The 16234-nt window shown below is 33.6% G+C and overlaps 2 protein-coding genes across 7 annotated transcripts in view; one reads left to right on the top strand and one right to left on the bottom strand.

The window, feature by feature from the left end:
* Positions 1–6350, bottom strand: part of LOC106456932 (protein FAM102A-like) — a 44926-nt gene extending 38576 nt beyond the window's left edge. The window contains exon 1 of one of the 3 annotated variants that reach the window (XM_022382730.1): positions 6330–6350. The gene's annotated coding sequence lies outside the window, so the exon portion shown is untranslated. Of the gene's footprint in view, positions 1–5891; positions 6304–6329 lie in introns of those variants that run through there. The other 2 variants (XM_022382732.1, XM_022382726.1) reach the window with 2 other exon arrangements.
* Positions 6351–6389: 39 nt separating this feature from the next.
* Positions 6390–16234, top strand: part of LOC106456930 (coiled-coil alpha-helical rod protein 1-like) — a 35984-nt gene continuing 26139 nt past the window's right edge. The window contains exons 1-5 of one of the 4 annotated variants that reach the window (XM_022382723.1): positions 6390–6408; positions 9260–9355; positions 11818–11884; positions 12545–12727; positions 15461–15707. In XM_022382723.1, the coding sequence (XP_022238431.1) occupies positions 11820–11884; positions 12545–12727; positions 15461–15707 (495 nt within the window). In that variant the 5' untranslated portion in view covers positions 6390–6408; positions 9260–9355; positions 11818–11819. Of the gene's footprint in view, positions 6409–8669; positions 8829–9237; positions 9356–11817; positions 11885–12544; positions 12728–15460; positions 15708–16234 lie in introns of those variants that run through there. The other 3 variants (XM_022382722.1, XM_022382721.1, XM_022382725.1) reach the window with 3 other exon arrangements.

Below are 16234 nucleotides of genomic sequence, written 5' to 3'. Positions count from 1 at the left end.
TTTAAACTTAAATCGTTTCTGAATTAAGCTATTTTCTGTTATATCACCAACGTTTAAAAAAAAACACACACCTCTTTAATCAATGGAGACTCTAAATTAAGAAATCAACAAATATTTTTCCAGTTTAGTTGTCTATATATATTTCATTTTATACGTTCAGTACATGGACTAATAACAATATTAGGTTATACTTTTGTTGCTAAGCAACATGACATAATAGCCATTGTTGGAACTTTGTGTTATCAAAACACACTGGCTTTTCTATATATTAGAAGTTGTTAATCTAACTGATTTTTAACAATAATTATTCTATGAATACACCACGAATTCATTTCATGAATGATCTTAAATTTGATTGGCTCACGGTACGTTTGGCTGTTTCGACATGCACTTTTATGCCTCTTTGTTGGTTGTGCTTGATTTCGCAAAATTTATTTATTTCAGTTAGCTATGAAATGTGAGGTTATGATATACTATGGGGTGGGGGTTGTAGTACTTGTCTCATCATTCTTCACGGACTATACGCTAGTATGCAATAATTGTGAAGCCATGATAATTGCCCCCCCCCCAAAGCTTATCGTTAACCGTGTAACAAACACATATAATATAGGTTATACTACTTAACCATTTGAACTCTACTTAATTAATAAGCGAGATTACTAATGATGAGCGCATTAATGAAAGTTATAGCTCAAGAAAGAGCAGAAGGTACACGCAAAAAGGGGGGGGGGGAGTGCGGACTTAGCTTCGATTCAATCCGACGCTATAGTGTTGTAATTCTGAGTCTTTCGAGAAAATCTTGTTTGTTTGAAGTTAAGCACAAAGCTGCACAATGGGCTATCTGTGCTCTGTCCACCACGGGTATCGAAACCCGGTTTCTAGCATTGTAAATCCGCAGACATACCGCTGTGCCACTGGGGGACGAGAAAATCTTAGTCATTTCGTAGAAAACTGAGGGTGGTGCTTTGACAGGTTAGTTACTTTGACGTAAGTTTGTAGTATCGGCATGCTTTCTTACTTATGATATGCATCTGTATGTAAACTTCCTTAATTATTTAAAAGTTGCTGATCGCAAGGCAGTTCTAAACCTCGTGAAGAGAACACCATTGTAGTATCGTTCTCTGTTACACATTTTTTCTTTGTATTTTGTTTGTTTTTAATCCTTGTATGTGTGCCTATAAATGAGTTTGAAACTAGCTTAAACCGAAACAAACTACCACATAGAATGACCACAGCACTGAAATGAAAAATAATTTTTATAGACAACTTCGAACAAATTCTACGAACATTCGATAATTTAAAGGTGAATTTCTTCTCACATTTAAAAAAGATATAATTTTACTTTTCTAAGGTTTTCTGTTGTATAAACGAATATAAAATAGTACGATTTTCTTCATTTGAAATGTTTACACAGAGAAATTGTTTTGGGGAATGAGTGAAATTAAACTGTCACACTGTCCGTTTATCCATTTGTCAGCAAATACTTCTCCTTTTGATTTTCAGAATTCGTCAAATACATATAGTCGATAAAAACTTCCTATTAAATCTATTTGAAAAAAAAAAAGAAATAGTCTTATGTTTAAGACCTGCATCTCTCATTATCATAAAGAAATAAACTCATTAACATTATTTATTATACCACAATCCCTTTACGAAATTGTGAATAAACTTTACCCAGTTTGAAGATTAAGAAGAAATTATGGAAAAAATATATATACGGCAAAAAGAAACACTGAAGAAGATAATGAAAATCATTAAACAAACATTGCAGATATGTTACAAGAATACTTGGTGATATAGTTACATCTTGCTTAGCTGTCAAAAAAGACGCTACAGTTCCTACTCGAGATATCTTATGCTGTCAAACGAATACCTTGACATATTTTCTTTTTACTTCATTGGCCAGTTACACGTCCTACTTTTCGCCAGTGATATTAGAAGTTTCTCAGAGTGCTTTAGTCCACTTAAATTCATTAATTGGGTTAACTCTCTTTAGTAAAATTAGGTTTTAGTTCTTTGTGTTTGTCGTTTCTTGCAATTGAAAGTCCGTCCTCTTACCAAAAAAAATAATAAAATAAAACTGATTAACATTTTTGCTGTTGGCGATTCGAATCTGTTGACCGATCATATTGTTAATCAAAAATGTGTTATAGTGTGATAAAATTAGTTTAAGTAAATCTTTATGTTAGATATACACGACTTTAAGTTTAATGTGAGTGTTATTATTTAGATGGTTTAAGTTTTGCACAAATGTTAATTGTAGTTATTTTTAGAAGCGATAGTTTATCGCAAGTTTGTTTAGTTACTGTGTACCAATCATACATTGTGTAGTTCAATTGTTGTGAATTGGCGCTTGTTGTATTATTGCGTCATGTTAATAGAACCTTCTAAGTTTTTCTCGTTGTTTTGATTTAGTATTATTTTATCATAGTACCTCGTAGTTCTAAGCCTCTATCAGTTTATAAATACACATGCAAAATGTAGTTCGAGTTAGTTATATATATGTAGTTAATTAAACAAAGTTATATACATAGACATAGTTAGATAGATAGCTAGAGCTAGACTGCGTGATTGTGAGTTTAGCCATAAAGAGCGTATAGTGGCGATTTCTAAAGTGAAAGTATCATAGATTGTATTGTAATAACAGAACACGAAAAATAATCCATCTTGTCAAATTATGATATAAAGTAACTGAACCAGACTGTGTGGACTTTGACGAAAAAGAGACAATTATTTAAAGCTCTGGATATAACTAATAACCAACAATGTAACGAACATTTGTATGTACGTTTGACTTGTTTTAATATTTTATTTTAAAGCATGTGAAATGTGTGCTGTTTGTTTATTGTTGAAATTTATCGGCAACAAGTCACAGCCACCTACTGTAAAGAATCCGGCTCATACACAAAAACCTGACACTTAGCGCTTCTTTTGGCAGAAATAATAAGTTTTGCAAACTATGTGTGTTTTTTATATATAATGAGTATGAGTAACTGTTTCTTATTTTAGAGTAATAAGTCTTTGGTGTAGGTTAATATGCCGTCCGATAAGTATTGGAAATGTAATCTGTTATTAAAGTCTGATGATAATGATATAGAAGACCTAGAATCTAGACGTCATAACATATAACTAGGATCCTAAACGAGGCAACTTTAGTTAATGTAACATCCCATGACCGACAAACTGGGAGAAATTTATTAAAAAATAAAGCGCTCGGAAAGAGTATAAGAAAACAGACCTTATCAGTAATAATCTAACTATAATAATAACTAAACTTCTACAGATTAATGTCACATTGTTGAGAAATGGTCCAGGACAGGGGCAACACTTTACAAAATATAACAAGTAATTTAAATAGGCCAAAAATGTTTCATTACTGATGTAGGTTGACGTAGTTGTAATGATTGCATCTGCAATGAATTAAAACAACATTAATTCAGAATAATAAAATGATATTGAACTATTAAGCTGCAATTTTTGAAGTACTGTTGATTTGTACTTTTGTGTTTATTCATTTGAGTGATCTTATGATAATACGTATAAAACATGCGCAAATGTGTTTATTATATTTTACTCAGTTTAGAGAGACTTAGAAATAAAGAGCAAATGACTGGGGACACATGACTTATGAGATCTAAGCGGCTGAAATAAGGTATCAATAGTGTGACTCTCAGGGTTCTTAGTTCATGTACATTTGCCGCAAAAAATGTACTCCACGAATATGTGGCCAAGGGTGCGCTAAAAAGTGATGGTCAAATCCCATTGTTCGGTTAGACACGAGTAACCCAAGAATTGGCGGAGGATACTATTGACTAGTTGCCTTCTCTCTAGTCTATCAATTCAAAATTAGTAACGGCTATGAGCAGATAGCTCTTCTGAGATAAAAAAACAAACAAATTCATACTTCAGTAGTGTCTGCCAACATGTAGACAATATTACTTTAACTTAAATTTGTTTGTTTGTTTGAATTTATGCACAAAGCCACACAATGGGCTATCTGTGCTCTGCCCACCACGGGTATTGAAACCCGGTTTCTAGCGTTGTAAGTCCGCAGACATACCGCTGTGCTACTGGGGGGCATTTTTTTCTTTTCAAGGCAAACTTCTTTCACAGTCTACTGTCCACACCAGTGGGTTCAACCATTTCTGGCTCTGGCATGTTGCAACAAGTAGACTTTAGATGTGTAATGTCATCATTAAATTAACTTAAATACGATGAAAACAAGAAAATCTGTTGCAGAAAATTAAGGAGAGTTTTTTAACATGTGTTTAAGTAAGTGTGTTTAACAGTGCTTAAGTAAGCAAAAGCCTCTTGAACTATTCCTTTCATTTCTTATATAATGCTTTACCGTACGTTTTTTTCTTTAATTATTAATTTTAATTTTCAATGATTTTTAAAGCGTTGAAACTCTTCATGCCAACAAGCTCGAAAATGCCCTACGCATGAAAAATCAATAAATTTAGGTGTATAATTTTATTCAATCAAATTTAAATTTTCTCATGCAGTAGAGTTTTCCTAAAAGTAGGTAAGCGTGACGACGTATTCACATTCACTCAAAATATTATAATCTTTAAAATGAGGATGCATCTACAAAATAAATGTGGATGAAAAATAACAAAAAACATCATAAACAATATATAAACTAGGTTACTTATTATGCCTTCAACAGCACAATAACAACCCATTTTCGAGAGTTATTGAGGTCAATTACTCTCCTGAAAAACGAATAGTACTTTTATCATGCAATATATTGCACTGTGCCAAAGGCTCGAAAAATAACAAGTCCTGCTTTTTTTATCAGAAGACTTAGTAACCGAAAACTTTTTAGAGTAAACCTTTTGTGTTAAAACATTGATGGACAAGATGAGTCTTTATATGTCGCTTACTTTTTTAATCCGTATATACCCAGGCAACTAAATTTTTATATAATATCTATTAATATATGGAATATACTGATAATACGTTCTTAAGGTCTTCAAGATTTGAAATATCGAAGACCACATCATTATTTTCATAACCGCTGGTTTCCTCATAATAAAGGTAAAAACCGATATTAATTCGGTAACAGTTATACGTTTATTCCATAATCACGCACATACATATAACTTTTCTATTATAAAAAAATATACTATATATCTGACACTCCCTGGTCCAAAATATGGACCGAATTTGATGAAGAAGACCCGTGCACTTTATTTGTTAAACCTTAAAAACAATCAGCATTTTGGGTCTGATATTTATTTACAACGACTTCATTCAAAATTATTTCAAAACCCGTTCACGCGTAGCCACTAAATGGTCACTTCAGCCTCAGAAACAAATTTAACATCCTGTTTACTTAAATTTCCGCTGAGAAATTTGCACTGAGAAACTGATTGGCTTTAGCTGGAAGATTCCAGGAAAGATGCTCACTTGAATTAATCTCCTATCTGCTCATATCGCGTATAGTATAATATATATATTATACAAATACCTTAAATCTATACCATAATAGGAAAAGTTGCACAGGATATGTAACCATCCTCTTAGACTCACGTACACATACAGTATTATTACATTCTATGACTCTACAGATTCCTTGAGAATTACGACACTTTGACTATGCAATTGTAAGAGTATCCTGGAGTGTGTGCACAACTACAGAAAAAAGAAACATCCAATGTAAAATCAACACTACAAATTATCTTGGTATTGCACCCCCTTCCTGCGACAATCATTACATTGGAAACTTACGTACTCGCACAATAAAATACAACACTCGTGGTTTCTGTCTAGTACTATCGCTATCACTCATCAGTATCACTACCAAGACGCCAACATTATTAAGCTAGCACAACCTGGTAGACCCATAGCTAATTTTAGATAAAATATGCAAATTCGATCTAACTAACCTTCTATAGGATGTCCAGAAAAACGCTGAAGTATTCGAGAGACAAGTGGCGTAATTTATTTTGTTAAACTTTAAAAACTGTAATTTCTTTCTTACTTCCGACGTCACAATTAACGAACTCTTCGTGTAGGCCGTTACTGCCCGTTATATTACTCAGACCGTTAAGTTCTTCCAACCAGATCCACCAATGTAAACGGTAAAACATCACGTGGGAATCAACCCGTTAGGATCACGATGAAATATCTATAGCGTTAAAGCTAGTACTTAATCTATTCGTTCCATATCTATATCTATGTGTAATCTGTGTTTGATGACCTTAGAAGTGTTTACAGAATCCGCCTACAACATTCAAATTCTACAGCAAGTACAGAACATACTATATACTCAAAACACAGGTCAATATTCCAGAGGTCTTTCAAAAAATTGTTTTCAAGATTACCTTACACGGGTGTACATTTCGTCGTCCTTGACGTTTCTCTGACGCCTAATGATACACAAGAACGAAAGAAAAAGCGAAGGTAAATAAACATGCATTGAAAAAACAAAACAAATAAACCTTATTAATAAGTAATACATAATGGTAATTATTAAAAAAATTTATTTTTATGTTATTAAAGTATCTCCACATATTAAATAATGCCGATGTTCTTCCAAACTGACCCCTCAGTGCTCAACAGTAAGTCTGTTGGTTTATAACGCTAAACTTCGAGTTTCGATACCCAAAGTGGGCAGAGCACAGATAGCTCATTGTGGAACTTTACACTTAAGAACAAACAAACAATCAAACCTTTCGTAGTAATTATACAATTAAACCTAATACTTCCAAGAAACTGCGGCACTGCAAGGAAGATGGTGTATATTGTTAAGTTATTCCATGTTTTGTATACCGTACACCGTATACAGTGCCTAGCAAAAGTATTTACTCCCCTGCAAAGTTTCCACGTTTTGTTGCCGTCTGAGCTTGCAATCATGAAACTTTCAAATGGGACTTTATACTTAGAATCTACACAATCTACTCCAAACCGACAAAGCTAAAATAACGCTGATATTATGTAAGTAAGTTAATTTTCAAAGAAAATTAGAATATTCTTAATTGCATAAGTATTCATTCTCTTTGCTACGTCAACCCTAAAACAGTTCAGGTGCAAAAGATTAGTTTGAAAAGTCAAAAAATTAGTTAATGGTCTCTGTTTGTGATTAATCAAAGTGATGTAAGTTGACTTCAGAGTAAATGCATCTGTTCAAGCCACAACTAACATAGTGATACGACAAACCATACATGAAGACCAAGGAGCTTTCCAAACAAGTCAGGGATGAAGTGGTAGAGAAGCACAGATCAGGAGAAAGTTACAAGAAAATTTCAAAGTCGCTGATTATCCATTTGAGTACGGTGAAGTTCATCATTAAGAAGTGGATGTGCTTCATACCACCCAATCACTACACAGGACACCTTTCCAAACTAAGCAGCTGGGCAAGCAGGAAAGTGGTTAAGGATGCCACTGTGAAGCCAACAGTGACTTTGGAAGATTTGCAAAGTTCCATGTCTGAGATGGGAGTCAGTTTTTATACATTAAGAATATCCCGGTCCCTACACAAAGCTGGCCTGTATGGGCGAGTGGCAAGAAAGAAGCCATTACTGATAAAGAATCATCTTAAATCTCGTATGTATTTTGCGACAAAGCATATAAATGATACTCCAGATATGTGGCAGAAGGTTTTATGGTCAGACAAGACAAAAATTAAACATTTTGGTCTAAATTCAAAGCATTACGTCTAGCGCAACCCTAGCACAGCATATATATCCAGTTAACACCATCTCAATTATCAAGCATAGTGGTGACAGCATCATGTTATGAGGATGTTTCTCATTAGCAGGGACTGGGAAGCTTGTCAGGATTGAGGGGAAGATGGGTGGTGCAAAGTACTGGCGAATCATAGAGGAAAACCTACTTGAGTCAGTCAAGAATTTAAAACTGGGTCGAAAATTCACATTTCAGCAGAACAATGACACGGAGCACAAGGCCAAAGTCACACTGGAGTGGTTTCAAAAGAAGAAAGTGAATGTCCTGGAGTGGTCCAGTCAAAGCCCTGACTTGAATCCAATGGAAAATTTATGAAGAGACTTGCAGATTGCAGCCCATCAACGATCCCCAACGAACTTGTTAAAATTGGAGCATTTTTTTCCAGGAAGAATGGGCAAAAATTACACCATCCCATTGTGCAAAGCTGGTAGAGACCTATCCAAAAAAGACTCACATCAGTAATTGCTGCCAAAGGTGCTTCCACCAAGTACTGACATAGGGAGCTGAATATCTATGCAATCAGAAAATTTCAATATATATATTTTCTTTGCAGGTTTTACTGACATTCAACCTCCTTCACAAATAGCAGTGTTAAGTTTGATCATTATAATTTTGTATAAAAAATAAGTCCACTAAAAATTGTTTACAATATTTGTATTTCATCAAAATGTGATATTATTGGCAGGGGTGAATACCTTTGTAAGGCACTGTTGTTGAGATAAAAAAGGTTATTACGTAATTATTATTATGAATAGCAATTTAAAAACCGCAAGGTGGTTGATACTTTAACTAGTTTAAAGAAGCTAATTTGATTGTAACTAAGTCAATAATTTTATTAATAAAAGTAAGTAAAGCGTATATCTGAAATTTGCAAATGGTAAACTGTACCTTATCATGTAAAAAAAGTACTTATACTGATGCAAAAAACAACAACAACAAAAAAAAAACTTAACATACTGGAAGTCGAACATAAACTTTACGATAAAGGAAACAAAATTAAATCATACATCAAAACGTTAGTGCTACTTTTACTACTAGTACTACTAATAGTACAACTAGTACTGGGTAGCGCTAGTGGTAATGCTACTGCTAATGTCACTTATGTAATGAAACAATTATCACTGGAGTGGGTAAAGGTAACGCTATTCTTATTTTAGATAAAACAGATTACAACAATAAGGTGCATACAATTCTAGCATACGTAACTACATTTAATTTTTTTAAATTTAAGTTTTATGCAACTGCTTGAGCTGTATACTTAAAGTTAAAAACAGACCTGTCAATGAGTTCCAGCAAACCTTTAAAAATGAAACCTGTAAATGCATTTTTTTCCCCAAAAAAGTTGGTCTATAAAAGCTTTAATTCAGTGATAACTCCTTTTTTAATAGCCTTTTTTAAAGCTTGCGAACATTTTTCATCAATCTCCATCAGTTTGCTGCAGTTGTTCAAAGTAAAAAAAAAGTAATAATGCTATAATTTTATTAAAAGTCAGCTACTGAATAATACATGAAATATGTGGCAAATACTTAAACCACCACTTTCAAGTTTCCAGGAGATTTTATTTCAGGTTGAGAAATACAAAACACTGGAGTATTGGAAAAGCCAAAGATTCATAGGCCTATAAACACCAACTATGATGTCGTAGATCCTTAAATATATCTTAGTAAGTATACAACGTGTTGTTAATTTTAGTGTCAAGGAAATTTTGTAAATGAAGCAACCTGGGGAAGCATGCTCTTTTAGTTTTACCTTTATATAAGTTTTAAAATTGTGGCATGTGCCTTGTTATTACTGTCAATTATTTGAACATTTAAGTGTGAAGACAGTATAATGAAAGAGGAATGCAATGCTTTAAAGATAATCATTGGAATAAAATTTTGTATGAGAAGGCATCTGTAGCACTGGGTAAACCTCTTCTTTTCAGTATTAGCTATGAGATAATAAAACAAGCTTCTATTTCATGTGATTAGATCAAGAAGATATTAATGGTGACATGCTCAAATAGTGGCTAACAAAGAAACCCCCAGTGTGAATGCCACTGTATTACAAGTCTATATCAATAAAAATATATTGGATTTTCAGCCATTAATCAGCATATAAAAATAGCCAAACATAAATACATTGCTGACCTTTAATTTGGGCAAAATGAGGAAGGAGAAACTTAGTACAAATATTCCCTGTGAAGGAAGTCATTAGTCTGTGCATTCTATGAAAAGCAACAGTTTAACATGAAAGCCTACCTCATTAAAACACTTGGAAACTCCTGCACAGATACAAAATAGATGACCAGCTCATCTATCACTTCATGTTCAAGGAAGGAACATCATGATGAATAAATATCTCCCTGTGCAACAGTAGGTTCTGAGAGCAAAGGCATTGCTTTCTGTAAAAGTTGAGGATGATAATTTCTTGTTCTTCTTCTGTGATGACATAAGTGAGCTGTTCCAGGGGATGTTTCCAAGTTGTAAAGTAGCAAAAAATTTGAAGTTGTCAAGCTCTCACATGACTTGTGTCCATATTTTGAAAGAAAAGTAATAGAAGAAATTACTTGGGGTGAGAAATTTGTGTACTACACTTTGGTGAAAATATAACCACCCAATAAAAAATGTTTAGTATTTAGGTTCATTTTTTTTTGTTAGACAACACTGGATGGGTGACTGCATTTTTTTCAGAGCTTTCTTCAGAAAAAGTTACCAAGTATTGTCTGTAAGAGGCAATTGCATTAGCATACTTCATGTCTGGCCATATTGATATAGAATTTTGTACAACTCTTGTAGTCTACAATGTGCTGTGAAAGGGTTTAGCTGAATTTGGTGACATTGCTGAAGGTGAAGTCATTGATGAATACTTCTTCAAGAATGGTCTTTGTAGAAAAGATAGTTTTAAACTGCAACTGTTGGGCATAAACTTGGAGATGTTGCAGTTCTTAAATCATAGAGAAACAAGATGATGTTCCTTTATTTCAGCACTGATTTGTTAGAAGCAACCATAAGAGTTCATGAAGACTTACATCAAATGGGTTCCTATTGTTGAAAAAACAAAAATAATGCTTGCTATAAAAGAATTGCACAGAAACTTGCATATAAAAAGGAGATATTACCGGTTGAGATTGGGTCTATTGAGTCACTGAATCCCATCTCTAACAAATTTCTAAGGTTGATGCAGATATCAAAACCACTGGTTTTATCCTCTGCATGTTTATGTGGCAACTGATTGCCAAGATAATGATGAAACTACTGAAAGATGACTAAATAATTCCAAAGGACAGAATTGACACACTTAACCTGGCAAGAGATGAGAGAGAGAGAGATGCCAACGGTCTGGAAATTGGCCTAACCAGACTTGCTCTTGCAAATATCATAAGTGACATACAAGAGAAGGCCTAAAGGCTACTTGACCAGTATGATTTTCTCAAAATTGATAACTACTACCTCCAAAATAATTTTCCAGTTATCAACACACTGGTTCAGTCCTTGCCATGTCTTTGTTGTGATTCTTCCAGATTAGTTGTCTACCTTGGTTTGCAGTCTTTCCGGATTGGTATGTTAATGTGGCTTTTCACTGCCTCACTTTGCCTCCAGTTGAACCTCTACCCTTGTACTCGATTTTTCACTTATCTCATAAAACTTATTTTCTTCTCCTGTTAGCCTGTAGATGTCGTTGGTTAGATATATTTGCCATTGACATTTCATGTATTCTATATCATTCCACATATATTCTCCTTTATCCAGATTGATCTTTCCTTCCCAAAACATCAGTGGGTGAATGAGAATAGCAATTTAACTTGAAGTGATAGTTTGGTAGAGGGAATTACATACGTCAGGAGATTGTATCACATTCTTATTGGTGGAGGGTTGTCGCATGATGATTTACATGCGAGACACATTTGAACCAGTTGATTCTAAGGTACATGGGAGCTCAAGGCTTGTGGCATGTGAAAAAAATGTTTTGCATATAATGGGCAGCACTGAATGAGAATAGCTGTTTATGTGAAAGGAGGTAAGCACCTATCCTAAATATATTTTCAGTATGGGAAAATTATAACTTTTGAGTAAACTGTATGTTAAAAAGAAGTGACAACATATGGGTTTATGCAGTATAAACTTTTTTGTATTTATTTCGCAGGTATGAATGATGATAAATTTAATCAAAGAGATACTCTGTTAACTCCAGTTTGGTTCGAACGCAACAGGTAAGTTGAATTTGCAGTGGACATGACCTTATTTATTAACTTGGTATTTCCTATCTAGATTTTGTCATGTACTAGACCTATATTTACCAGAATGTTTTACCTCGATGTACTCAAAACTTTGTTCTTAGAATTATCAGTTTCTGCAACTTCCATGATTAATAAATCTGCTACAAATAACATTAGATTAATTGAAACTTTCATTACAGAAACTAATACACTTTTTTTTTTTACAGCCAAGGATGCAAATCCATTAAAATGACTAAAAAATTACAATGTTTTTAAATGCTCACAGTATTCTAACACTTACATAGTGGTCGCTGACCCCAAAATATAGCATGAACTGTAAGGGAGCATATAATAATATTATGCATAATATCTCAAATGAACAGCACTTTTCTTAGCCTTGTGTTTGTCTCTTTTAAAAGATATAGAATGTAATTTATTGGCAAAGGCACTCTTAAAAAGTGTTGCATCCCTATTCAAAGTCCAGTGACAAGAGGAGAATATGTTTCTTTTTATTATTTGTAATAATGTAAATGTTAATTTTTATCATATAAGATCTAGGACTGAATTTTTTTATGTTAAATTCTTGAAATAGGTGCAAGTTAAAACAGAATGTTAGTATCACAGGTGCAAAACATTTTTCATTCTGTTTTTCAGAAGTTTGTGTAATCCCAAAAGAATTGACATTTTACAGAAGAAACCATGTTTAGGAATCAACATAGAAAATGACACTACTGAAACAGGTTTTAATAAAATAGAAGAAAGGAATGAAAGAGAACAGAAAAATGATGGCAAATGTCAATTAGAAGATGAAGTTGAGAACTTTAAGAAACAAATAAGGTAAAATATTATATAAACACACATATGAAATAATTGAGGAATAACCATATCCAATGATTATTTTTACATTATCTGTAATTGAAAAAAATTTCCTTGAAAATAGGTGATTAGAATATATATACTCAAATGAGACAAGTATCATATATTCATATGTGTGTACTTTATGGCTAAGTTATTTTGTCTTTGTGAAGATATTCATTTAATTATGTGCTTTTAAAAGAGGGACCAGAAACATTATCCTTGTGAATATGACATATTTTTATTGTTGAACGTGTTTTTAATTATACCAAACTCCTATCAAAGGGGTTAAATCCTCAATTTATTTTGAAGTCAAGGTGTGTTTCAAAAATCTGTTGAAAATTCTGAATTTGTATATACAAGAATTATCATAATTTTTTTATTAGAAAGTGTAATTTGCAATTAAAATGATGATAGTTTCAAATAATGTTTGGGTCTTTTTTAATTTTCTCAATAAATGTTCACTAAATTGGCTGTTACATCGCTTTTTTAACATGATATAGAAAAAGTTTAAATTTTCAGAAGTAGTTTTTGAAATGTCATCCTTAACTCCCGGAGTGACATTGTGATTCAAAAGTAATAGGACTCTGATTTATCACCCAAAGCACTAACACTTGGTTATCATTTACTATACTTTCGAAAAGTTTATCAATAGCTCAATACATGTGAATATGATATCAGTGTACTGTAGTTATCTGTACACACTATATTCCAGTCATCATTTATATTTTTGTTTTCCATTCAGTATATCAATATTGAAAGCAGAAATTCACACAATTAAATAAATATTTTTGAACTAACCTATTTCATTCTCATTTATATTTGTATTTACAGTCCGTTATCTGGATAGAAATTGTTGTCAGGAAATAGATTTCTTCTAGATGTGTTCTAAAGTCCTATTACTTTTGAGCCACCCTATATATATACACACACATATGTAAAACAGAACACTGATGAGGCATATAATGTTTTCAATGTATTTTTATGTATATCATTCCATATGGTCTGTTGGTTTCTCTCTGTAGGATGCACAGCAAATTTTATAATCTTCTGATAATACTTTACAATGGTTTAGTACTTTGACTAACTGTGACCTTAAATTCAAGTTGGCATGTGGACTTGGACTTCCTCCTGTCACTGTACACACTGGTACTTTTGTCTCACTCTATTCCCTCTTATAGGATACCACTAAGTGGCTGCTGTTGCCAACCAGGGTATGATTATTTCACAAAACTTGCATTGAGCCAGGGATGATGGAAAGCTCTAAACCCACCTGCCCTGACTCTACCAGTTCTCACATTTGAGATGGGGTGTCTTGCAAGATCCCTAGAGGTATTCTCATAGTATTAAAATTACTCAGTTGTCTAATTCAAACTGTACTTTCCATGAATTATTGTGCTAAAAGCTGGCATCAGGAAAGTGACTGCCCACTTCTTTGGTTCCGTCTTACTGGCTTTTAAATACAAGGTTTCATGGTCACCCATTGCACTATCCCTAGTAAAAGACCTTTCTGGCAGGCATCCACTGGGGATCCTGGCACTTCTCTATGTTTCCCCAATGCAAATTTTTCCCCCCTTTTTCAAGTGGATTATGGGAGACCCTTGACAATTAACAGCTTCTGGCCACTAGGATGGTGGGCCTTAGAGAGTTCCTCACTGATTGCTCACAGCACAGTATGAATGGAAATAGGGCAGTGGTGGCACTTTCTGTGTAGTGTGGGTCACCCCTCAAACAGCTAGTGTGCTCTCCACCTGCAGCAGGACAGGTTTATCACCCCATCTGTCTGTCCAATTGAGTTAAGAACAGACATGCACCATACGATCTGATCATGCTGTAACCACACAATGCTTCTTGGCTCACTAACCAATTGTGTGTAGGTGCTCAGTTGGTCACTGCAAACATTTTCCCGTCCTTGTAACACTTAGGTCTCTTTTGCATTTCCTCTCTTTACTTAGACCATATATGGTCTTCCATAGGTGTGCCGCTGTGTATTCCCTGCCATTGGTTGTCGTGCTCCATGGACTTTCCCTTTGATCACCTTCTGAAGGGAACTCATCTAGGTTTAGTGTTTGTACAAGCTCCTCCACCATTTCATTGTACAATTCTAGTTATTTTATTTGTGGAGGTGAGGTATCACCTCAGAAGATAACACTTTTCTTACTTGAAAATGTATTTCCAATAGATACTTACCTCTTTACACCTTCTCAACTATCCTTTCCACTTCTGGTGCACTTTCTTCTTACCTCATGTAAGAATGAAGTTATTTTGAGTACAAGTGCTTAGGGAGAGCTACTACATAAGGAGGTTATGACCCCCTCCTACTGGTGGAGGGCTGTCATCATGTGCTTGTACACTTCACATTAAACACATGCATTTTATAAAAGTGGAAGTTAGCTAGTGTCATGCAGTCTCATAGGCAAATGCACGAGGAATCAAGCTATTCTGTGTGCAGAGTTATCTATCATGAATATTTTCAGGGAAGGAAAATGTTAACTTCCTAAGGAAATCTTTTTATCTAGAATATTATGATACAGTTTTCTTTGAAGATCAAGTATTTAATACACTTTTCTATTTTTCCAAAGGCTCCAAGAACAGAGTAACTATACCTGTGAAGTAACTTTTAGAAATTGATGGAATTAGAATTAATAATCATTAATAATTAATAATATTTGTGAATTTTAATTATATCAACTGAGTCTAATTGATTACTTTCAGAATCCTCCATGATGAACTTGTGTTGAAACAGTCAGACCTGGACAAACTTCATGTTTATGTTGGTACCCAAGTGACTCCACAGGTTCGTGACTTAGAAGATGAATCAACAAAAGAATGGAAGAAGCAGCTTGAAAGCCAAATAGAAAAGCTTCAGAAAGAAAGAGACAAACTTTTAAATTCTCAGACTCAATTTAAAATCAGGATAAATGCTATGGAGAACATAATAAGTCTGCAGCAAAGATGGCAGGTAAAAAAGATGTAGCTTTCTAGGTTTAAAGCTGTTCTTCTAATTAAAATAACATAGTTACTGTAGTAAAACTCATAGGCAAGAATTCTCCAGTCTTCTGGCTAAAAGTTAAGGATAATATTGATCTCTAACAAGACTGACTTATAATACAGGTACTTTGTGAACCTTCTGAAATTTATCTGTAGCAAAGCTAGCAGGTAATAATTTATCAGTCTTCTGACCAATCATTATGGATGATATGGTATTCTCAAGTAAAACTAATTTTCCCAATAGTGAATAAAATAGGTCTGGTATATAACAGGAGATTTGACTAAGAAATATTACAAATTTCTCAATTTGTATAAAGAAAGAGATTGAACACAAGAAACAGTTTTCAAAAGTATTACTGTTTAAACAAATTCAAAGTACATTGTATGTTGATTTATGCCAGATTTTAAAAAGAATAATATATAAATATATATATATATATATATATAAGTTCTTCTTTTTGCCAATTGTCAAAATAAATGGCTTTTACTTATATATAT

This window comes from Limulus polyphemus, unplaced genomic scaffold (assembly GCF_000517525.1).
Source record: "Limulus polyphemus unplaced genomic scaffold, Limulus_polyphemus-2.1.2 Scaffold273, whole genome shotgun sequence".
NCBI classification, from domain to species: Eukaryota; Metazoa; Arthropoda; class Merostomata; order Xiphosura; family Limulidae; genus Limulus; species Limulus polyphemus.
The sequence above is the reverse complement of the archived record's forward strand: the minus strand, read 5'-3'. Positions and strand labels throughout refer to the sequence as shown.